This window comes from Oryx dammah, unplaced genomic scaffold (assembly GCF_014754425.2).
Source record: "Oryx dammah isolate SB20612 unplaced genomic scaffold, SCBI_Odam_1.1 HiC_scaffold_2, whole genome shotgun sequence".
Lineage (NCBI taxonomy): Eukaryota > Metazoa > Chordata > Mammalia > Artiodactyla > Bovidae > Oryx > Oryx dammah.
In genome coordinates, this window is record NW_024070186.1 from 92,640,769 (window position 1) to 92,666,747 (window position 25,979).

Consider the following 25,979-nt stretch of genomic DNA (forward strand, 5'->3'; position numbering starts at 1 on the left):
TGGACTAAATTCAGTAATTTCAGATGTTACTGATAACATCCAAGTCTTTGATCACTAATAATATCAATAACCTCAGATATGGAGATGACACCACCTTATGGCAGAAAGTGAAGAGGAACTAAAAAGCCTCTTAATGAAAGTAAAAGAGGAGAGTGAAAAAGTTGGCTTAAAGCTCAACATTCAGAAAACTAAGATCATGGCATCTGGTCCCATCACTTCATGGGAAATAGGTGGGGAAACAGTGGAAACAGTGTCAGACTTTATTTTTTGGGGCTCCAAAATCACTGCAAAAGGTGATTGCAGCCATGAAATTAAAAGACGCGTACTCCTTGGAAGGAAAGTTATGACCAACCTAGACAGCATATTCAAAAGCAGAGACATTACTTTGCCAACAAAGGTCTGTCTAGTCAAGGCTATGGTTTTTCCGGTGGTCATGTATGGATGTGAGAAATGGACTGTGAAGAAAGCTGAGTGCCGAAGAATTGATGCTTTTGAACTGTGGTTTTGGAGAAGACTCTTGAGAGTCCCTTGGACTATAAGGAGATCCAACCAGTCCATCCTAAAGGAGGTCAGTCCTGGGTGTTCATTGGAAGGAATGATGCTAAAGCTGAAACTCCAATACTTTGGCCACCTCATGCGAAGAGTTAACTCATTGGAAAAGACCCTGATGCTGGGAGGGATTGAGGGGCAGGAGGAGAAGGGGACGACAGAGGATGAGATGGCTGGATGGCATCACTGACTCGATGGACTTGAGTTTGGGTAAACTCCGGGAGTTGGTGATGGACAGGGAGGCCTGGCGTGCTGTGATTCATGGGGTCGCAAAGAGTCGGACACAACTGAGCAACTGAACTGAACTGAATATTGTTGACCCTTCAATATTTGGGTCAATTTTGTTCTACCAGCTGATTAATTATATCTTAGTCATGTCTCTCAAAGTTCTCCCACAGGTTCACTGTAAGTTTATCAGCTTTCACCTAGTTTTGCTAGCCAACAGTCAACAGAAAGAGGGCTTATCTGCCTGGAGAACATTTATTGAGTCTGGGCACAGGCACATTTTATGGACAACTGAAGGAAAAACGAAAGAAACTTTGAAGTTCTAAGCATAGATTTTAAAAATATAATTGTTAGACATAAAATTCAGGTATAAAAAAGGGATTTGTGCATGCCTATTCAAACAGGAGCTTAATTCATTGTCATATACCACGTAATTACACCCAGTCACCAGGAAACAATATGAACAATCAAGTCTGTTTTAATGCTCAAGCAGAAATTAAATGAAAGGTTCAGACAATAGTCGTATCATATGATCATCTCAGTTATGATTGCTGGCTACTCTCAGACCATGTAGACCTCGTCAAGGTTTTTAGCTTTTAAATACCAGTTTGACTGGTTGCACATTCCACACAATGTAGACACTCTTCAGAGGATAAAGGTAATAAGGAAGTGACATTCTGCCTCTCCCACAGGTGTGTACAGAGTAGTATAACATGTTTGAGTTTTGCTGTAGGTTAAAAATCAGAAGAAGACTATCCCAAGGAATAGATTAAATTGCATCCACTAATGTCAGACTATAACAGGCAGGGTCAAGGGGAAAATAGTAAAAATATCTTGGAGGTATTAAGAAATAAGGAAAGAGATCTTACACCAATTATCTCCTAAAAGTACTGTTACAAATTATTTTCTGCACATTTTCTGATTGAAAATTCTATAAACAGCTTTGAGATATGATGGATTTGTATGCTTTGGGGAACTGCATATAAATTGCTAATATTCTTTTCTTTATCCTCTTTGGGATTTGTGAACATGTTTCTGTTCAGTGCTTTGGAGGAATGAGTATTGAAATATCAATGCACGGATAAGTATACGTGTATATGTTTTGTATGATTAGCCAGAAGTATCTGTAACTGCTCTATGAATTTTACAAAGATACTCAGCATTTACTTAAAAAATAAAAACATATTTAGGCAGAGTCACTACAATGACCATTCAAAAATGATTTTTCAGAGTGGGCAACAGAACATAGTGTTGACACCGATGGTTGTAAACAATGTTGAGGAGAGATTCATTCTTTGTAAGTTTCACTTTCCTTCCTGTTTTGTATCATGTCCTGTACCTGAGGAGAATGAAAAAAACTTTTTTTTCCACTCGAAGTTTTGATCTACTTGGTACTATCATATCTTTTAGGGTTAAAATATATAGAAAATCAAAATATAGACATCCTTATATTGACTTTTGATAACTCAAGGAGAACCACTAAAAGTATAATATTAAGAAGATTATTAGGGTAGTGACCTTTTTCTGTATGATACTGTAAATACATAGCATATACGTTAGTCAAAACCTATAATGTAAAACACAAAGAGTGAAAGTCACTGAGTTGTGCCTAACTGTTTGCAACTCCATGGGCTATACAGTCCATGGAATTCTCCAGGCCAGAATACTGGAGTGGGTAGCCGTTCCCTTCTCCAGGGAATCTTCCCAACCCAGGGATTGAACCCAGATTTCCCACATGGCAGGCAGATTCTTCACTGCCTGGGCCACCAGGGAAGCCCAAGAATACTGGAGTGGGTAGCCTATCCCTTCTCCAGCAGGTCTTCCCGACCCAGGAATTAAACAAGGGTCTCCTGCATTGCAGGTGGATTCTTTACCAACTGAGCTACCAGGGAAGCCCATACACGAAGAAACTTTATGTAAATCATGAACTTTAGTTAATGTATCAAACTGGCTGACCAATTGTAACAAATGTACCATAATAATGCAGAATATTAATAATAGAGGAAATGGGGGGAGGAGATGGGAGTAAGTGGGAATTCACTGTACATTCTGCTTAAATTTTCTGTAACCTAAAACTATTCTAAAAAATAAAGCATATTAATTAAAAAAAATCACCTCAATGTAAAACCAAAAAGCAAACGGAGTATAACTTCTAAATAGAAAAATGGAACAATAAAGGAAGACAAAAAGTAGAGGAAAAGAAACAAAACAGGTGTGACAAATAGCATAGATTCAAACCCCAATATATCTTTAACAACATCAAATATAAAAGGACTACTGTAATTAAAAGCTTGCCTGATTTGAATAATTATAAAAATTATAATATATGCAATTAATATTTATAAGAAAGATGTCTAAAACGTAAGGACAGAGAAAAGTTAAAAGTCATAAAGATGGAAAATATATACCATTTAAACATTGAGTAAAATAAATCTGGTGTAGCTATAACAATATTGGAAAGGGTAGTTAGAGTCCATGTTATACTTCTTAATGATAAAAAATTCAATTTACCAGAAAAATATAAGAACCTAAATTTATAAGCACCTAATAACATAGCCTCAATTACATATATAAAGCATAAATTGATAATAATATTGGAAAACTTGAATAACATGTTTAACAAACCTGATCCAGTGGATGTATTTAGACACTTCTCAATAACTGAAGAATAAATATTTTTCAATCCCAATTAATTCACTCACAACAGTTAACTTATATGCTGCATCATAAAGCAAGTAAATACATTTCAAAGATTTGAAATCTTGCTCTAGGAGTAAAGTGCAATCAACTTTGAAATCAATAACCAAAGGGCAACAAGAAACCAATATTTAGGTATTTATATAAACAATCTACTATCCAAAAATCCATATGTTGCAGAATAAATCATAAAGAAAATTAGAAACTATTTTGAACTAAATAAAGTAAAAATACCACACACTTAAATCTATGTGATAAAACCGTAAGAGCATATATTATATACTAATAATATATAGTTTAATATGTGAAGATATATTATATATTAATAATATATAGTTTAATATATGAAGATCTGCTTCCTATACGCAAGAAGAAACACTAAAAAAATGAATTCTTCAAATAACACCTGTGTACTGTAGACAAAATACAAACCCTCATCCAAAAGAAAAAGCCTGCAAACTGAAAGAAAACAAAAAGTCTAACAACTACATGAAGGTTCTGGACACTAAGCAAATACAGGCAGGTTTTGAAGAGGAGTCTAAATGTAGAACAAATGATCAACATGGAATGAATTCCTCAGTGTTCATAATTTTGACCCAGTGACAGTCATGACCCACAGACATAGCTGTGGCTGCACCAGAATACCTCAAACTCTGATAGAAAACCCATTGCTTTTCTGGAGGGAAAAATCACAGAAAGTGGCCTGGTCAAATGTCAGATGCTGAAGAGTGAGAGGGAATCCTCAAAGAGGGAAGGTCTGTGCATGAACTCTGCACAAGCCTTAGGTTGCCTTCTGAATCATGCATTCATAGGTCAGATTCAAACTAGCAGTAGCAAAAAGAAGTGAGCACGGAAGGCAAGAGAGTGCACACAGTTCAAATCTAACCATGTTAACAGCCAGGTAAACAAACACAAGCACATCATCACTTGTCAGAAGAATATGACAGAGCACAATCTGCACAGCACAATATTTATGATGTTCAAGATACAATCGAAATTATCCTAGTTACAGAAAACCTGCTGCTGCTGCTGCTGCTGCTGCTGCTGCTGCTGCTGCTGAGTTGCTTCAGTCGTGTCCGACTCTGTGCGACCCCATAGACGGCAGCCCATCAGGCTCCCGCATCCCTGGGATTTTCCAGGCAAGAACACTGGAGTGGGTTGCCATTTCCTTCTCCAGTGCAAGAAAGTGAAAAGTGAAAGTGAAGTCACTCAGTCGTGTTTGACTCTTCAGGACCCCATGGACTGCAGCCCACCAGGCTCCTCCGAGAATGCAACTCATTTAAATGAAAAAGACAATCTTTACTTCTTCCTTTCTGATTTGGAAGGCTTTTACTTTTTTAATTTAAAGTAGTTATTTATGCCAAATTGCTCTGGCTAGGACTTGCAGTGCAAGGAGCACACGGAGAGTAAATATACTATTTTCTATTTTTGCATGTTTGAAATGTTCAATAGTTGAAGAAAATTTACAGACAAGCAGCATAAAACGAACAACCAGAACATATTTTGTTCCTTGAAGAGGAAGAAAGGGGGTAAGGGGGGAGAGATAGAAACAGTATTTGAAAAAATACTGGCTGCCAAAAATTTCAAAATAGATGAAAAACATTAAAACCCAAAGGTCTGGAACTCCTATTTCCTCTAAGACCAGATTTCCCTCTTGTTTAAAACAACTAAAAAAATGAACAACATATAAGAAACAATGGTTTTCAAGATATTAGGCAACAAAGGACAGTGCTCTGTGAGAGTCAGGAAAGAAATGAAGTGAGCCTTATGAGTGCTCTATCTATTGTCTTCAGAAAGCTTCTTGGCCTCATGGCCAGGAAAGTGAACCCAAGAAGACCTCAGCAGACCCCTAAGTTGAGCAGATGGAGCTGAGATCCTGAGGAAAGCGTGGTAGCTACAGTTCCCAGGACAGAGTGCCAGAGAGGAGAGAACTGCGCAGAAAGAATTCTGAAATCTGCAGAAGTTCCCCTTGAAATAATGCCCTGTGTGTGGATCAGTACGTGTGTGAGGAAACCCCTGAGACCGTGGAAAGAACCAAGCCAAGGATATTGCCTATTATCACCAAACTGGAAAACCTAGCGTGATTCATGGGGCACTGGGTAGAGTACTCACAAGGGTCTTGCCTCAGGAGTAGGGAATACTTAGTCCAAGATGAACACTGTTCTGCCTCACTCAAGAAAATATCTTGAAAGCAAAGCTGGAAAGAATCAGATTGTTTCCAACTAAATCAGCTGGGTCCCCAAATAAAGTCCAAGAATATTTACATGAATGCCAAAAAAAAAAAAAAAAGAAAATCCAGTACCTACTAAGGTAACATTTATAATATACTGCACCAATCAAAACTTACCAGGCATGAAAGTGACAGTGTGAAAGTGTTAGTCGCTCAGTCATGTCCAACTCTTTGTGACCCTAATGACTATAGCCTACCAGGCTTCTCTGTCCATGGGATTTTCCAGGAAAGGAAATTGGAGTGGGTTGCCATTCCCTTTTCCAGGGAATCTTTCTGACCCAGGGATCAAACCTGGGTCCCCTGCATTTGCAGGCAGATTTTTTTTTTACCATCTGAGACTCCAGGACACCTACCTATCACAATGTTATATGTCAACTATATCTCAATAAAAAAATTACCAGACATGAAAACAAGCACCAAAACCAATTATTATAACTATACTATGTTAAAAAAGTTAAGATATTGACACTACAGAAAAGATAAAAACTAAATTGGGGATGAAAAGTGTACTGTAGATACTGCACAACAAAAGATCAATACCCTTGAAGACAGCAATAGAAAACTGATATATGGAAAGGGGAAAAAAAGAGTTAAAAAACATTAACAGAGAATTAGGAAATTGTGAGACAACTGCAACTGCCCCCATATATATGTAATTGGAGCTCCCAGAGGAGAGGGATGGGATAGATAAGTGTTTGAAGAAACAGTGGCTACCAAATTTCCAAATATGCTGAAAACCATAAGCCCATAACTAACTTTCTTATTTCAAAGCACCACAGCATAAGAAACATGAAGAAAACTACAACAATACCACTTTAAGTGGGAGTGTAAACTTGTCTGAGTATTTTGGAAAACTTTTTGGTCAGCCATCTGTTAAAGCTGAACTTCTGTCAATAACCTATTTCTTAGCAATTACGCTTCTAGGTCTGAACCCAATAGAAATTCGTGCACATGTGCGCCAAGAGACAAGTACATGAATGTTCACCACAGCGTTACTCATAACGACCCCCCCAAAAAAAGAAACAATCAAACGTCTAACTCAGAATACAGAATACAAAAATGAAAAAGAATGAATAATATGCACAAGATGAGAGAATCCCAGAAACATCAGTTCAGTCGCTCAGTCATGTCTGACTGTTTGTGACCCCATGGACTACACCAGGCCTCCCTGACCATCACCAACTACTGGAGTTTACTCAAACTCATGTCCATTGAGTCGGTGATGTCATCCAACCATCTCATCTGTTGTCCCCTTCTCCTCCCATCTTCAATCTTTCCCAGCATCAGGGTCTTTTCGAATGAGTCTGCTCTTTGCATCAGGTGGCCAAAGTATTGGAGTTTCAGCTTCAGCATCAGTCTTTCCAATGAATATTCAGGACTGATTACCTTTAGGATTGACTGGTTGGATCTCCTTGCAGTCCAAGGGACTCTCAAGAGTCTTCTCCAAAACCACAGTTCAAAAGCTTTAATTCTTTGGCGCTCAGCTTTCCTTATAGTCAAACTCTCACATCCATATGTGACTACTGGAAAAGCCATAGCTTTGACTAGATGGACCTTTGTTGGCAAAGTAATGTCTCTGCTTTTTAATATCTGTCTAGGTTGGTCATAATTTTCCTTCCGAGGAGTAAGCGTCTTTTAATTTCATGGCTGCAGTCACCATTTGCAGTGATTTGGGAACCCCCCCCAAATAAAGTCTGTCACTGTTTTCACTGGTTCCCCATCTATTTGCCATGAAGTGATGGGACTGGATGCTATGATCTTAGTTTTCTGAATGTTGAGTTTTAAGCCAACTTTTTCACTCTCCTCTTTCACTTTCATCAAGAAACTCTTTAGTTCTTCTTCAATTTCTGCCATAAGGGTAGTGTCATCTGCATATCTGAGGTTATTGATATTTCTCCCAGCAATCTGATTCCAGCTTGTGCTTCATCCAGCCCAGCATTTCTCATGATGTACTCTGCATGTAAGTTAAACAAGCAGGGTGACAATATACAGCTTTGACGTACTCCTTTCCCAATTTGGAACCAGTCTGTTGTTCCAGGTCCAGTTCTAACTGTTGCTTCCTGACCTGCATATGGATCTCTCAGGAGGCAGGTCAGGTGGTCTGGTATTCCCATCTCCTTCAGAATTTTCCATAGTTTGTCATGATCCACAGTCAAAGGCTTTGGCATAGTCAATAAAGCAGAAATAGATGTTTTTCTGGAACTCTTTCACTTTTTCGATGATCCAGTGGACATTTGCAATTTGATCTCTGGTTTCTCTGCCTTTTCTAAATCCAGCTTGAACATCTGGAAGTTCACAGTTCATTTACTGTTGAAGCCTGGCTTGGAGAATTTTGAGCATTACTTTACTAGCACGTGGGATGAGTGCAATTGTGCAATAGTTTGAGCATTCTTTGGCATTGCCTTTCTTTGGGATTGGAACGAAAACTGACCTTTTCCAGTCCTGTGGCCACTGCTGAGTTTTCCAAATTTGCTGGTATATTGAGTGCAGCACTTTCACAGCATCATCTTTTAGGATTTGAAAGAGCTCAACTGGAATTCCATCACCTCCACTAGCTTTGTTTGTAGTGATGTTTCCTAAGGCCCACTTGACTTCACATTCCAGGATGTGTGGCTCTAGGTGAGTGATCACACCATCATGATTATCTGGGTCATGAAGATCTTTTTTGTACAGTTCTTCTGTGTATTCTTGCCACCTCTTCTTAATATCTTCTGCTTCTGTTAGGTCCATACCATTTCTGTTCTTTATTGAGCCCATCTTTGCATGAAAATTTCCCTTCGTATCTCTAATTTTTTTTGAAGAGATTTCTAGTCTTTCCCATTCTATTGTTTTCCTCTATTTCCTTGCACTGACCACTGAGGAAAGCTTTCTCATCTCTCCTTGTTATTCTTTGGAACTCTACATTCAAATGGGTATATCTTTTCTTTTCTCCTTTGCCTTTAGCTTCTCTTCTTTTCTCAGCTATTTGTAAGGCCTCCTCAGACAGCCATTTTGCCTTTTTGCATTTCTTTTTCTTGGGGATGGTCCTGATCACTGCCTCCTGTACAATGTCACAAACCTCCGTCCATAGTTCTTTTGGCACTCTGTCTATCAGATCTAATCCCTTGAATCTACTTGTCACGTCCACTGTATAATCATACAGGATTTGATTTAAATCATACCTGAATGGTCTAGTGGTTTTCCCTACTGTCTTTAATTTAAGTCTGAATTTGGCAATGAGGAGTTCATGATCTGAGCCACAGTCAGCTCAAAAGAAGCCGGCCCACAAATAGTATGATTATCAGGTTCCATTTATATAAAATCCAAAGCTTCAAGCTAATCTAGAAGTTAGAATAGTGGTTATTTTCTGGAAAAGAAAGGGGAGTGATTGGAAAATGGTCACCATGTGGGATTCTGAGGAGATGAGAACTTTCTATCTTTTGACCTGACTGGTGATTTCCTGGCTCTGTTGAAGTAGTGATAGTCAAGTTGTGCAGATTTGATCCCTGTAATTTTCTGTATGTATGCTTGAAAAGTTTTAAAAATGAAAATATGATTTCCCATATTACCAGAAGGAAGAAAAATCATACAATCATCTCAATAGATATAGAAAAATAATTTGAAAAAATTTAATAATTCATGGCAAAACTTCTCAGAAAACAGACTATAAAGGGAACTGCCCTAATATTATTAGTAGCATTTATAAAGCACAATAAACACCATAATTAATGGTTAAATAAGAATTTTTTTTTTTAAAGATTGAGTGCCAGCAAGGTAAACCACTGTAGCTACTTCTATTCAACATTAATTCTGCTGGAGATCCCTAACCAGTGTTCTGTATCAGTCAGGATTCCAACAGGAAACAGTATTTTCAAAACAGAAAAATTCAAAGAGGTTTATTCAAAAAAGGTAACTGTTTTTAAAGAAGTAGGCATTAGGTAGTCACAGGAGATAATGCAATAATCCAAAGCTAGGAAACACTGAACTTTGAGACTGAAAGTCAAGAGGAGGGAACATTACTGTAATTCAGGAGAAAAGAGCTGAATAAAGTAAGATGCTTTAAGAGAACCACTGACTTCCAGAAAACTCAGGACAGATAGATCATGGAGAAAAGGACAGGGGAATAAATCTGATCTCATCCTCTTTCCTCCTTGCCATCTTTATCCAGGGTTTCCACTGGCTTAACCCATTGTGAATCAAAAAGAATGAGAGCCTATTCATCTAGTCCATGCAGATTATCTTCTTTGCAGGGTAAAGAAGAGATGAAGGTAGATCTGAGGGGGTTATAAGACATGCAATAAGACAGAAAGAAGGAAAAGGATAGGGATTGGAAAGGTTTAAATATGATATGATTGTATATGTGGAATACCCAAAATATCTACAAGTGCTTGATTAGAAATATTGAGTTTAACAAGGTTGCTGCAAATAAGATCAAGAAAAATTAGTTACACATCTGTATGTCAGAAATTAGAACCTGAAGTTTTAAAGGTTTCTATTTATAATAGCATCAAAATTATAAAATACCTATGAATAAATCCATCAAAAGATATGTAAAATCTTTATGCAAATAATAATGATACTGGAAGAAATTACAGACCTAGATAAATGGAGAAGATATAAAGCTTATTGTTTCAAGCTGGTATTCAATACTTCTCCCCAAATTGATCAACAGAGCCAAAGCAATCTCCCCACAAAATCCCCTCAGTGTGTGCTAGTGTGTGTGTGTGTGTGTGTGTGTGTGTGTGTGTGTGTGTGTAACTTGACAAATAATTCTAAATGCTGAAAAGGAAATGCACACACCTAAGAACAACCAAGATACTTTAAAAGAAGAGTAAGATGTGAGGACCTGTTCTGGTAGATATTAAGACTTACTATGGGGCATTCTAACTAAAAGATTCTTGTAGTGGAGCAAGGATCAACAAATATACTAGAGGAGCCAAATAAAAAAACAGTGTGGAAAGTACTGTCTTTTTCTATAAGGTGCTTGGTCAATTGGATGTCTGCTTGAAAGAAAATAAAGCTTGACCTCACCTCACATCCTACACAAAATCAATTCCAAACCGATTTGATATAAATGTAAAAAGCAAAACAAAACAAAACCTATAAAAAAGATGGGCTTGTATTATCTTCTACAAGATAATACAAGGACTAAGGTAAGGAGCTTGGGCTAAGGAGACACTTTTAATATAGGACACCAGAAGTAATAAAATAAATTTGAATATATAAAGGTTAAAAATTCCTGTTCATCAAAAGATATCTTTAAGAGATAAAATACGAAGGCAAAGAGTCGAAGATACATGTAACAAACACATCAACAAAGAGTTCATAACCAGAATATATAGAAAACTGTTACAAATGATTTAAAAAGACAATAAAAAAGAAATATTTCCAAATGGCCAGTAAACAAATGAAAAAGAATGCAACTGCTTTAGTACTCAGGAGAAATAAGTTGAACCTGAAATGATTTATTACTGTTCATCCATTAAAAGGGCTAATGCTGAAAAGATTGGTAATGTTGTTGGGTATAAGTGGTAAGGATGTAAGACAACTAAAACTAATACACACTGCTAGTGGGAGTGTAAATTGATGAAATTTCCTTGGAAGAGCATTTGATGTAATCTACTAGAGCTGAGCTACATATACTTTAGAATCCAGCATTCTCTCTTGTGGGTATGTACCCAAGAGAAATGTGTATTTTTGTGTACCAAGAGACATGCCCATGAAAGTTCCTAGGGAAAAGTTTTGTAATAGGTTATCCTGAAGGTCCATATCTATCACAGAATGAATAACTTGTGGCATTTCAAGTGATGAGTGCTATATAGCAATGAAAATAAATGAACTACAGCCACACACAATAGCATGGATTAATTTCACAGATACAGTTTTGAGTAAAAGAATGAACAAATGAATCTCTACTACATGGTTCCCTTTATATTAAGTTTAAAAGGTTGACAAGTCTACACAGATACAGAGAACAAACTAGTAGTTACCAATGTAGGGGCAGGGGGCAAATGACTGGGTATAAGACAGGCTCGAGCATGTATTGTACAACATGGGGAATATAGACAATATTTTGTAATGACTGTAAATGGAAAATAAGCTTTAAAAATTGCATAAAAATTTAAAGCTAAAAATATTTTTAAGTCTAAAAAATAAAGCAGTTTGGTTCTAGAAGTCATGTTCTTAACCACTAAATAAAATAAAATAAAAATTTCAAAAATCTGACAAGTCTAAACAAAAGCATTTTATGATTTATGTTTCATGGCAAAATTAAAAAGAAAAGTGAGTATGTCATTACCATAAAAGTCAGAATAATAGTCCCTTTGTGGGAAGTGATAACCTTGAAGAAACCGAAGGGGACTTCTCAGATGCTGACAATGTTTAGTTGTTTTTTTTTTTTAACCTGAATGGCAATTACAGATAGCTCACTTCATGATCATAGACTGAGTTGCACACGTTTCGTACGCTTGTATGTGTGCTATATTTTATAACAGAAAGAATAACAAGGTTGTTCTTTTTCTCCTATTCCATACCTGGCACAGCATAAAATTCAGGGGGTCCTCTGGCTTTTCATAGACTAAGTTTTCAGTGATCTGCTGAGAGAGAGAAAGACATTACATTATGGTTCTGAACTAAACTTACGTGGTCAGGTTATACTTCCTTACTACTGATGAGTTTAGGTAAATTAAGGTAAATTGTGGATGAATAAAGATTTAGTAATAAATAGCAGTGGGTATTTTTCTAGTTTCTAAGATCAAAGAGGTAGTGAGAAGGTTTTGGAGGAAGTTTTTATTTTGAGAATTGTGATTTTGCTAGACTGAGAAATCAATAAATAATTTACTTCAAAGAACAGTGAAAGAAACTTTTTCGAGTAAAAATTTTAAAACACTGATTTTTACATAGAAACTTCCTAAGGCATTTGATTCTAAAAGGTTAAAATGATGTTCTGTGTTTGCAATTATATATGAGAAAACATATCAAAGACTTCAGAGACTCACTTTCATACGTTTTGTTGCTGTTGAATAACAAAAATTATTAATAAAGTAAACAATTCTCATTTGCAGGGAATAACAATACGGCAAATTTCTGATATAAAGTATTCTGATCTGTTTAATGCGTGCATGCTCATTAATTATTTCACATATATTTCTACTGAACACATTTATAACTAGTTTTTCTTATAACAATGTTCAATGCATAAGCACTGTTTTTTCTTGACAGATGAAGAAAATTGCTTACAGAATGATTAAAATTCTACTTTCTAGGGCTTCTGTCCTTCAGTTTAACAATTAGTAGTTCTTTGTTAAAGCCAGAAAGCCCAGCAGTTAGTATTCTCCCACAAAAGGACATTTTAAAGAAAGATGGGGCTTAGAATAATGTTAATAAAGTAAAGATCACTTATCCCTGTTATATGAGGACACTGAGATTCACAGAAATTAGGTAATCTCCAAATTACAAAGGTGAGAAGGAGCAAATTTAGCTTGGAGACTTGGGCTAATAGATTGTACAATTTGTGCACTTTCCTCTACATCCTACTTCTTTAAACTTAAATTCTTCCAGCTTAAATGTTTTCATTTGAGGTGGGCCATTCTAACCTGGGCTTCCCTGGTGGCTCAAACGGTAAAGAATCCACTTGCAGTGTGAGAGACCTGGGTTCAATTCCTGGGTTGGGAAGATCCTCTGGAAAAGGGCATGGCAACCCATTCCAGTATTCTTGCCTGGAGAATCCCATGGACAGAGGAGCCTGGCAGGCTACAGTCCATGGGGTCGCAAAGAGTCAGATAGGACTGAGCGACTAAGCATTCATTCTTACTTACAACTTTATAACCACATGATAAGAAGTTACTTTATGTATGTATGTTATTATATATGTGTATATGCCTTGCTGGGTAATAATATTAACATTAAAATACACATGCAAGGAAAACAGAAACAAAAGCAATCCACAAAGCAACAAAACTTTTAAATGTGATAATATATAATTCTATATTGGTCAAGGAATGTCATACTTTAAGGAAGGTTCCAGCTCCATATCCTGAGGTCAGTAAGATCTGTAATTTCAAGAATTAAAAGCGATTTTTCTGACAGTTGATATAATTTTAATCATAATAGTATATCAGTGGATTATTTATTGACTCTAAGTAATTCTAGATCTTCATTCAGATAGTTGTCATTAGGCATCAACAGATAGGTAAAAGGAGAACTATAGCTTCATTTAATTTTTAAAAATTAATTAATTTATTTTAATTGGAGGCTAATTACTTTACAATATTGTGGTGGTTTCTACCATACATTGACATGAATCAGCCATGGGTGTACACGTGTCCCTCGGACCTGAAGCCCCCCTCCCACCTCCCTTCCCATCCCATCCCTCTGGGTTGTCCCAGTGCACTGGCTTTGAGTGCCCTGTTTCATACAGATGAAACAGTTCAAATAGACGAACTTGGTCATCTATTTCACATATGGTGATATACATGTTTCAATGCTATTCTCTCAAATCATCCCACCCTCACCTTCTCCCAGAGAGTCCAGAAGTCTGTTCTTTATATCTGTGTCTCTTTTGCTGTCTTGTATATAGTGTCATTGTTACCATCTTTCTAAATTCCATATATATGTGTTAATATACTATATTGGTGTTCTTCTTTCTGACTTACTTCACTCTGTATAATAGGCTCCAGTTTCATCCACCTCATTAGAACTGATTCAAATGCATTCTTTTTAATGGCTGAGTAGTATTCCATTGTGTATATGTATCACAGCTTTCTTATCCATTCGTCTGCCAATGGACATCTAGGTTGTTTCCATGTCCTAGCTGTTGTAAAGGAGAAGGCAATGGCATCCCAGTCCAGTACTCTTGCCTGGAAAATCCCATGGTTGGAGGAGCCTGGTGGGCTGCAGTCCGTGGGGTCGCTAAGAGTTGGACATGATGGAGCGACTTCACTTTCACTTTTCACTTTCAGGCATTGGAGATGGAGATGGAAATGGCAACCCACTCCAGTGTTCTTGCCTGGAGAATCCCAGGGACAGGGGAGCCTGGTGGGCTGCTGTCTATGGGGTCACACAGAGTCAGACACGACTGAAGCGACTTAGCAGCAGCAGCAGCTGTTGTAAATAGTGCTGTGATGAACACTGGGGTACACGTGTGTCTTTCAATTCTGGTTTCCTCAGTGTGTATGCCCAGCAGTGGGATTGCTGGGTCATATGGCAGTTCTATTTCCAGTTTTTTAAGGAATCTCCACACTATTCTCCATAGTGGCTGTACTAGTTTGCATTCCCACCAAAAGTGTAAGAGAGTTCCCTTTTCTCCATACCCTCTCCAGCATTTATTGTTTGTAGACTTTTGGATAGCAGCCATTCTGACTGGCGTGAGATGGTACCTCACTGTGGTTTTGATTTGCATTTCTCTGATAATGAGTGATGTTGAGCATCTTTTCATGTGTTTGTTAGCCATCTGTATGTCTTCTTTGGAGAAATGTCTGTTTAGTTCTTTGGCCCATTTTTTGATTGGGTCGTTTATTTTTCTGGTATTGAGCTGCATGAGCTGCTTGTATATTTTTGAGATTATTTCTTGGTAAGTTGTAGAAGCAACTTCTAATTACTTCATTTTTATGTGGTTTCTTGGGACTTTCTTGGTGGTCCAGTGGTTAAGACTTCGCCTTCCAATGCAGAGGGGTATGGGTTGGATCCCTGGTGAGGGAGCTAAGATCCCACATGCCTTGTGGCCAAAAAACCAAAAAATAAATAATAAGAAGCAATATTGTAACAAATTCAATAAAGAATTTAAAAATGCTCCACATTAAAAAAAATATGTGGTTTCTTAGATAGCCACAAGTTGGTCAACTTTTGAAAGTATTATATTCCTGCCTGGGAAATCTTTTTCTCGCCTTTTTAATTGCCAATATTTTGTCCCTCCTTCTTCAGTCCAGCTCAAACTTTAACCCTTGACCAATTTTATTCCCCTAGCAACCAACCTATCAAATCTTTAATTCCTCTAAAGGGCTTCATATTATGGTAAGAATCATTCATTTGGTGTTTATCATTTACTATCTTAGATTAATACTCTTAATGCATTTACTGACCGACACTAAGATTATATCCTTTTTATAGCAAACACCGTTTCTTGTACCTTTTCAGAGCCAGGTCAGTGTTTGTCTTTTATATTATAATTACTTTAAAACTCACATTTTAAAAAGAGATCGAGAGGTTTACCTGGAATATTTGCAGAATGTGGTGTTTCTCCATGTATCGAAGTGAAACTTGATAAGGATCTTCATATACTATAGGAGGGAATCGCCTCTTATAAGGTTGACTGTATGTGTCAGAAATCCTTCTTTCCTGGTATGATGAAAAATCGTCCTAAAATGGAAATATCCCCCAAGAAAGTCTTTAATGAATAGAAAATTCCCTGGAAGTTTTGTTGGTACCGTTGATGTTATCAGTGGAATTTGGTATTGATGGGATCTGAACTCTAGAAACTAAAGACCTTATGAGAGACCTGGCTTATCCTCCAGGCAATGTAATGTACCTCAGGTCTTGAGAGAGGCCTTAAACAATGCCAGTCTACTTTTCCCTTCACAGAGATCCAACGGACTCCAAATTCCTTTCCTTTGGCAGAAGCTCAGAGAGGGGAAATGAGTTAGTTTCCCCGGGTTAGCAGCAGAACCAGGACTTGAAACCCAGGATTCCTGCATCCTGGTTCATTGATCCTGCCTGAATGGTCTACTTAGGGTAGCTGAGAAGACAACCCATCTCGTTATCTCCCACCCTACTCCTGCCTTCCTGAATCCTCTCCCAGAACCCTGGCTTGATCTCCAACCTCCCAAAGTGAAAGTGAAAGTGAAGTCGCTCAGTCGTGTCCGACTCTTTGTGACCCAGTGGACTGTAGCTCACCAGGCTCCTCCGTCCATGGGGTTCTCCAGGCAAGAATACTGGAGTGGGTTGCCATTTCCTTCTCCAGGGGATCTTCCCGACCCAGGAATCGAACCCACGTCTCCCGCATTGCAGGCAAACGCTCTAACCTCTGACCCACCAGGGAAGCCCAACCTCCCAGGTGGGTATCAAATGTCCTTTTAACCTACAGGCTCGACTTCCGTGGGCTGAGGTTTTTCTCGACTGATGATATAGTCCAGTTTGGATGAAATGGAGGGAAACTTTTCAGAGTAGGCCTGTTCTTTTGTTTGGAAAGTACTGTTATCAAATGGCATGAAGACTCGCAGGTCAGCTTCACTTTCAATGGAAGTCTTAGATACGCTGGCATCTGTCTGGCTAGGCTCAAATTTGCAGGGCTGCACCTTGAAGTCATCCTCTTCTTCTTCCTTGCCGTAGCCAAGCTGTCTGAATAATTCGTCATTAGACTGTTCTCTGTAGTCAAAGAGGTTGTCTTCTGTGTAATCATCCTCTTCGTCCAGTAAGCCATCAGTCTGGTCAGATTCGCCACCAGCCTTGTCAGCGTCAGTCTCAGGGTGTTCAGCTGGTTTAGTAGCCTGGTCATGCACTTTGAGGTGAGCCTTTGCAGCTCTTCTGTGGTCAGCTTGGTCAGATGGTCTCTGATCAATTCGTTCATAAGTTTTTTTCTCAATCAGGCCGGACAATCTACTTTCGATCTGTTGAGCAGTTCTTTGGTCGGCTGGTCGGGGCATTCTGTGATCACTCTGCCCGTGGGCTCTTTGTAAAGATGCCACAGATGGCTTTTGGTCAAACTGTTCAGAAGCTATTCTCTCAGCTAGGCTGGACATTCTCCGTTCAGTGTGCTCATAAGGACCTTGTTCAGCCAGAGCAGACATCTGGTTGTCAGTCTGTTCGGACCTGACACGATCACCTTGGCTAGATGCCTTGCTGTCCATCTCTTCTGACATCCTCTGATTAGCCTGACCGGATGTTCTACCACTGGCAAAATTAGCATGGTCAGATGCTCTGAGGTCAGCCTGATCAGATGGTCTTTCTCCCATGTGTTCATCTACTTTGTGGTCAGCTCGATTAACTATGTTGGGTTCAGCCAGGCCAGACACCATTTGGGCAGTCTGGTCAGCTGCTCTGTCGTCAGTCCGGTCATCTGCCTCCACTTCATACTGGTTCTGCCTGCTGTCTTCCTGGCCATCTGTGTGGCTGTCATCTGGGGGCTTGGCTGGTCTCTGGATTTCCGAGGATTCGGTGGGAGCCTCTTCTGGAGGTTCTTCCATTTTCTGCCTGGTACCCGACTGGTCTAGATTGCCAGACTCTGTGGGTGGGGCCGGACCTGGGTCGTCTAGGCAACCATCAGAGCGTTTGCGAATGATAACAATGCCCATGGGCTTTATTCTGGGCCTCAGCGCTGGTTCTTCCAGGCATGCTGGCGAATGCTAGTGAGTGTCGGGCAGTGAGCGGGACTTCCTGCGGCTGCCTGGGGACCAGCTGCCTCTGGGCGCTCAGCGTGGATGCCAGCTCAAGATGCGAGCTCAGTTCACCTTCTCCCAAGAAGAGGGGATGACTACAGGCTGGTGTCGCCACCGCCCAGTGAGCAGGCCTCAGGGCTCTGTGAAATTGAAATGGTGCCTTAGTGCGCTCCCCTCCTTGTTTTTTTTTCTTGCAGAGGCCCAGAGTGTTGTGTGTGAAATAGGATCCTACAGGTATCTCTGGAATCAACAGAATACGCGTCCAACCACACGAGGGCGGCATACCTGAACAGAGGTTACCGCTGCCATCAAACATCATTGGCTACTTGTGTAACCACAGTTGTAGAGCAGAGTATATTACTGCTGGGTACTGTCATTGTAAACGGTCCTGCTAAATGTTATTTTTCTTTATAAACTCTAATTGAAAACCAAAAAATCTTAAAAAATACTGCCTTTACAAACAGTGCCAGTACTGTTTTCGGTGGTACCAGGAAGGCTTTAGCCCTTCTAACACTCAAGGTACCAAAGATATATATGGTTGGAAGGCAGAATGGAGGAGAGAAAATGCAGTGAGAATGGGTTCTAAAATCACACCATCCAATGGTCTTACAGCAGAAAGGAGTGTTAGGGTTAGGAGCCAGAGTTCCAGAAAGAAAAGGAGTAAGAAAGGCTAGGGAGAGGTAGGAGAAGGAATATTTAACAGGTAGGGAATTTGCACTTGATGGTGGCCAGTGGAGTCCACATTTTGACAGTTGCCCTCCCTTTTTGAAACAGACCTTAAGAATCCACTTCAGGCCAGCTTGCTCTCTATTCTCAGGGGCTGATCAGTACAGAGGTGGTGACTTGAGAGTTTGGCTTTCCAGAGCCTAAATCACTGCAGCAGGCCAAGGATTGGTAATATAATGCCAGATATTCTTTTAATGTGGATTTAATTGCATTCGGTAATTAGAGATAAAACTTAAAATCCAAAAGCAAATAGTAGTAATTAAGGAGTGAGAGGGAGAGTGGGTACCTTTGGTGCCATACCTATGAGCAGGAGAATTTAGACACACTGAAATAAAATCATTTACCTAGCACATGGGCTTCCCAGGTGGCGCTAGCGGTAAAGAACCCACCTGCCAATGCAGGGGATATAAGAGACCTGGGTTAGATCCCTGGGTCGGGAAGATCCCCTGGAGAAGGAAATGGCAACCCACTCCAGTATTCTTGCCTGGAGAATCTCAGGGACAGAGAAGGCTGGTGGGCCACAGTCTATAGGGTCACAAAGAATTGGACATGACTGAGCGACTAACACCCACACACACACCTAACACATAGTAGGTGCTCAAGATATGTTTGTTGAATATAAATATATTAAAGATTTACCTTGATAGGCTATGGCTTGCAACTTTACCTGGGATATTGGTTTTGTAGATTTGTTTTTCCATTTATAAATTAAATATAATTATTGTAGAAAAGTAAGTAAAACAAGCATAAATTTAAAAAGCTCTCCAAACACTCAGAGATAACCTTTGTTAACATTTTGATGTATATCCTTTGAGAATTTTTCCCATGCAAATCTATATGTTTAATATCTATAACTAAGTAAGTAAGTGAAGTCGCTCAGTCATGTCTGACTCTTTGCGACCCATGGACTGTAGCCCACCAGGCTCCTCCATCCATGGAATTTTCTAGGCAAGAGTACTGGAGTAGGTTGCCATTTCCTTCTCCAGGGGATCTTCCTAACCTGGGGATCAAATTCTGGTCTTCCGCATTGTGGGCAGATGCTTTACCGTCTGAGCCACCATATCTATAGGTATGTATTTTACAAAATGGAATCAAACCATGTAATTGTTCTATAAATTACATTGTGATTTAAAACTATGGTTTAAATGTTCTTCTATGTAAAGAAACATAATCCAAAGGACATTGGCTTTTGGCATTAGACCAAGTTTGTTCCAACTCTGTATCTGTTACTGAACAGATTGTTGAGTTTGAGCAAATCTTTTTATTTTTCTGAACTTCAATTTTCTAATCTGTGGATAAAAATGGGAATAATATAATACTTCTCAGGATTCTTGTGACAACAAAATGAGATAATATATATATATAGTTCATATATGCTTCATAAAATATATATGTAATTTATTATATGCATTTTTTGCTTTTAACAGTGCTGCCTTGACTGTCATTGTACAAACATTTCACAAGCTTCTTATATTTTTCCCTTCAGATAAATTTGCCTGGGTAAGGAAATGTGCTCTTTCTGGTTCTTTGAAGGTACTGTATTTAAAAATGTCTTCCAGAAAAGTTGGACCAGTCTCTAGCTGCACCAGTAATTTATGAGAATGCTATAGAGTCCAGTTCTGTATATATTTTTAATTTTTGCCTATCTGATAAGTGAAACACAGTATTTTGTTTTAGTTTGTATTCTTTTTTACATGTTTAATAACCTTGGATTTTGGGGGTAAATATTCTAGTCTTACCCTTGTCTTATCCTTTTTGATTTGTGAGAGCTTTTTATGTATTAAAACTTTTAATTCTTCACTATATAAATTGCAAATAAAGTTTTCTGGCTTGTTTGTCATGTAGTTTTATATTTTTTGATTATATTGTTTTTGCTGTTGTTGGCTCAGTCTCTTTATGTGTTATAGATCCGTTGAAATTTTCTATTATTTTTGAGTCAGTTTTGATAATATGTGTTTCTAACAATGTGTCCATTTTATCTAGGTTATATCTCTTTTTGTTTGTTTTTTTTTTGCTATGCAATTGTTCATAGTATTCTCTTATAATCCTTTTTACTTCCATAAGGTTGATAGTAATGTCCCCACTTTCAATTCTGACTTAAGTTATTCACTACTACTACATTTTTTGGTCAGTCTAGCTCAAGGTTGTCAATTTTGTTGATCTTTTCAATGAATCAAATTTTCATTTTGTTGATTCTTTATTTTTCTATACACTATTTCATTTATCTCTCCTCAATTCTTTAGAATAGAATTTCATTTCATCTTCTAGTTTGTGTTTAGTTTGCTCTTCTTATAGTTCTTTAAGGTGTAAAGTTATCAACTGAGATTTCTTCTTTTTTAATGTAGGCATTTTCAGCTCTAAATTTCCTCTGGACCTTAGTGTTTCCTGTATCCCATAAGTTTTGGTATGTTGTATTTTTATTTCCATCCATCTCAAGGTATTTTCATCCATCCCAAGATATACATTTCCCTTGTAATATTTTTTTCATCCATTGGTTATTTAAACTGTATGCTTTAATTTCAAAATATTTGTGAAATTTCCAATCTTTATTCTGTTACTGATTTCTGTGTCATTCTATGGTATATATCAGAGAAGATACTTTTTAGGATTTCAGTCTTTCAAATTCATTGACTTGTTTTGTGGCTAACATAAGTTCTGTCTTGGAGAATGTTCCTTGAAAAAGAATATTTATCTGCTATTCTAGTTAAGAGATTTTAATTGGCTTTGAATTTTATAAAATAATTTGTAGCATCTATTGAAATAATCATATTTCTTCATTAATTTATTCATGTGATTATATAAAGAGATTTTAAAATGTTAAATCAGTTATCCATTCCCAGAATAAATCTTAGTTGGTCATCCTATTTTTTTCTTTTAATGCAGTTCTGGAACAAGTTGCTAATATTTTATTTAGGGTGTTTGTACTTTATTAATCAGTAAGATTGCTCTGTTGTTATCTTTTCCTGTTTTATATTTATTAAGTTTTGGTGTCAGGATTATGTTAGCTTTACAAAATACTTTTAAAAACTTCATTTTTCTATACCCTGTAATAGTTTGTATGTGATCTATCTGTCCTTTAAAGCTTTTTTAAAACTCACCTATTAAAACCTCATGGTCTAGCCCTTGGAGGGGGCAGGAGTTATGGTTGTGGTGTGTACAGATCTTTCATAGAATCTTCCAATTTATTCTATGGTATTGGTCTACTTAGATTTTCTCCTTCTACTTGAAAAAAGTTTTGATAATTCAACTTAACTAGGAAATTATTTCTGCTCAAATTTAAAGTTTCTTGAGCATAAAATATTTTCTTATAATATTATTTCAATCTTTTCTACATATACTTATTTTTCCTTTTTAATTTCCAATATTGCGTCCTCTTTTTTTCTTGGTTACTGAGTCATACTTTAATATTTTTTTCAATGTTTCTTTGAACAGTCTTTTAAAATAAGTACCTTTTTTGTTTATTCTATTGTAAGTTGTTTTGGGATATTGTTGTTCAGTTGCTCAGTTGTGTCTGACTCTTGGTGACTCCATGGACTGCAACATGCCAGGCTTCCCTGTCCTTCACTAGCTCCCAGAGCTTACTTGAACTCATGTCCAATGAGTCAGTGATGCCATCAAACCATCTCATCTTCTGTCATCCCCTTCTCCTCCTGCCTTAAATTTTTCCCAGCATCAGGGTCTTTTTGAATGAGTCTGCTCTTTGCATGAGGTGGCCAAAGTTTTTGGGGGTTTTAAGGCTATAATTGCTTTCTACCAATTATTGTGGAAGTTCTGATTATCATAATTATATGAGCTAGAATATTGACATACATCCAGTAAGTACTCATATTAACATACTATAGCTATTAAAATCCCCTTTCATAAAATATATAAAATATTTCATTGTAAGTAATTTATGTATGTGTATATATGAAGTATATATATATATATTGCTTTGCTGGAGAAGCCATGAAGAGATACCCCACATCCAAGGTAAGAGAAACCCAAGTAAGATGGTAGGCATTCAGAGAGGGCATCAGAGGGCTGACAGATAAAACCACAATCACAGACAACTAGCCAATCTGATCACATGGACCACAGGCTTGTCTAACTCAATGAAACTAAGCCATGCCGTGTGGGGCCACCCAAGATGGTGGAGTCATGGTGGAGAGGTCTGACAGAATGTGGTACACTGGAGAAGGGAATGGCAAACCACTTCAGTATTCTTGCCTTGAGAACCCCATGAACAGTATGAAAAGGCAGAAAGATAGGACACTGAAAGATGAACTCCCCAGGTCGGTAGGTGCCCAATATGCTACTGGAGATCAGTGGAGAAATAACTCCAGAAAGAATGAAGGGATGGAGTTAAAGCAAAAGCAACACCCAGTTGTGGATGGGACTGGTGGTAGAAGCAAGGTCCGATGCTGTAAAAAGCAATATTGCATAGGAACCTGGAATGTTAGGTCTATGAATTAAGGCAAATTGGAAGTGGTCAAACAATATGGCAAAATTGAACATTGACATTCTAGGAATCAGGGAACTAAGATGGACTGGAATGGGTGAATTTAACTCAGATGACCATTATATCTACTACTGTGGGCAGGAATCCCTTAGAAGAAATGGAGTAGCCATCATAGTCAACAAAAGAGTCTGAAACACAGTACTTGGATGCAATCTCAAAAATGACAGAATGATTTCTGTTTGTTTCCAAGGCAAACCATTCACTATCATGGTAATCCAAGTTTATGCCCTGACCAGTAACACTGAAGAAGCTGAAGTTGAACGGTTTTATGAAGACCTACAAGACCTTTTAGAACTAACACCCCCAAAAGATATCCTTTTCATTATAGGGGACTGGAATGCAAAAGTATGAAGTCAAATACACCTGGAGTAACAGGCAAATTTGGCCTTGGAGTACGGAATGAATCAGGGCAAAGGCTAATAGAGTTTTGCCAAGAGAACGCATTGGTCATAGCAAACACCCTCTTCCAACATCACCAGAGAAGACTCTACACATGGACATCACCAGATGGTTAACACTGAAATCAGATTGATTATATTCTTTGCAGCCAAATATGGAGAAGCTCTACACAGCCAGCAAAAACAAGTCTGGGAGCTGACTGTGGCTGAGATCATGAACTCCCTATTGCCAAACTCACTTAAATTGAAGAAAGTGGGGAAAACCACTAGACCATTCAGGTATGACTTAAATCAAAGCCCTTATGCCTATACAGAGGAAGTGAGGAATAGATTTAAGGGACTAGATCTGATAGACATAGTGCCTGATGAACTATGGATGGAGGTTTGTGACATTGTACAGGAGACAGGGATCAAGACCATCCCCAAGAAAAAGAAGTGCAAAAAAGCGAAATGGCTGTCTGAGGAGGCCTTACAAATAGCTGTGAAAAGAAGAGAATCAAAAAGCAAAGGACAAAAGGAAAGATATACCCATTTGAATGCAGAGTTCCAAAGAATAACAAGCAGAGATAAGAAAGCCTTCCTCAGTGATCAGTGCAAAGAAACAGAGGAAAACAATAGAATGGGAAAGACTAGAGATCTCTTCAAGAAAATTAGATACCAAAGGAACATTTCATGCAACAATGGGCTCAATAAAGGACAGAAATGGTATGGATCTAACAGAAGCAGAAGATATTAAGAAGAGGTGGCAAGAATACACAGAAGAACTGTACAAAAAAGATCTTCATGACCCAGATAATCATGATGGTGTGATCACTCACACTCACCTAGAGCCAGACATCCTGGAATGTGAAGTCAAGTGGGCCTTAGAAAAAGCATCACTACGAACAAAGCTAGTGGAGGTGATGGAATTCCAGTTGAGCTCTTTCAAATCCTGAAAGTTGATGCTGTGAAAGTGCTGCATTCAATATGCCAGCAAATGTGGAAAACTCAGCAGTGGCCACAGGACTGGAAAAGGTCAGTTTTCATTCCAATCCCAAAGAAAGGCAATGCCAAAGAATGCTCAAACTACCACACAATTGCACTCATCTCTCACACTAGTAAAGTAATGCTCAAAATTCTCCAAGCCAGGCTTCAGCAATATGTGAACCGTGAACTTCCTGATGTTCAAGCTGGTTTTAGGAAAGGCAGAGGAATCAGATATCAAATTGCCAACACCCACTGGATCACTGAAAAAGCAAGAGAGTTCCAGAAAAACATCTATTTCTGCTTTATTGACTATGTCAAAGGCTTTGACTGTGTGGATCACAATAAACTGTGGAAATTTCTGAAGGAGATGGGAATAACAGACCACCTGACCTGCCTCTTCAGAAATCTGAATGCAGGTCAGGAAGCAACAGTTAGAACTGGACATGGAACAACAGACTGGTTCCAAATAGGAAAAGGAGTACGTCAAGGCTGTATATTGTCACCCTGCTTATTTAACTTATATGCAGAGTACATCATGAGAAACCCTGGGCTGGAGGAAGCACAAACTGGAATCAGATTGCTGGGAGAAATATCAATAACTTCAGATTTGCAGATGACACAACTCTTATGGCAGAAAGTGAAGAACTAAAGAGTCTCTTGATGAAAATGAAAGAAGAGAGTGAAAAAATTGGCTTAAAATTCATCATTCAGAAAACTAAGATCATGGCATCCAGTCCCATCACTTCATGGCAAATATATGGGGAAACAGTGGAAACAGTGCTGACTTTACTTTTATGGGCTCCAAAGTCACTGCAGATGGTGATTGAAGCCAGAAATTAAAAGACGCTTACTCCTTGGAAGGAAAACTATGACCAACCTAGACAGCATATTAAAAAACAGAGACATTACTTTGCCAACAAAGGTCAGTCTAGTCAAGGCTAAGGCTTTTCCAGTAGTCATGTATGGATGTGAGAGTTGGGACTATAAAGAAAGCTGAGTGCAGAAGAATTGATGCTTTTGAACTGTGGTGTTGGAGAAGACTCTTGAGAGTCCCTTGGACTGCAAGGAGATCCAACCAGTCCATCCTAAAGGAGATCAGTCCTGGGTGTTCATTGGAAGGACTGATGTTGAAGCTGAAACTCCAATAATTTGGTCGTCTGATGCAAAGAGCTGACTCATTGAAAAGACCCTGATGCTGGGAAAGATTGAGGGCAGGAGGGGAAGGGGACAACAGAGGATGAGATGGTTGGATGGCATCACTGACTCAATGGACATGGGTTTGGGTAGACTCTGGTAGTTGGTGATGAACAGGGAGGCCTGGCATGCTGTGGTTCATG

At 38.4% G+C, this 25,979-nt stretch overlaps 1 protein-coding gene across 1 annotated transcript; it reads right to left on the minus strand.

Moving 5' to 3' along the window:
- Positions 1-10,087: 10,087 nt before the first annotated feature.
- Positions 10,088-17,967, minus strand: TEX55 (testis expressed 55). The gene is made up of 4 exons (XM_040265631.1): positions 16,759-17,967; positions 15,890-16,036; positions 12,214-12,276; positions 10,088-10,099 (listed from the first exon to the last, which is right to left on the minus strand). The coding sequence occupies exons 1-4, from the start codon at positions 17,965-17,967 to the stop codon at positions 10,088-10,090; spliced, it is 1,431 nt and encodes a 476-aa protein (XP_040121565.1).
- Between the last annotated feature and the right edge of the window lie 8,012 nt (positions 17,968-25,979).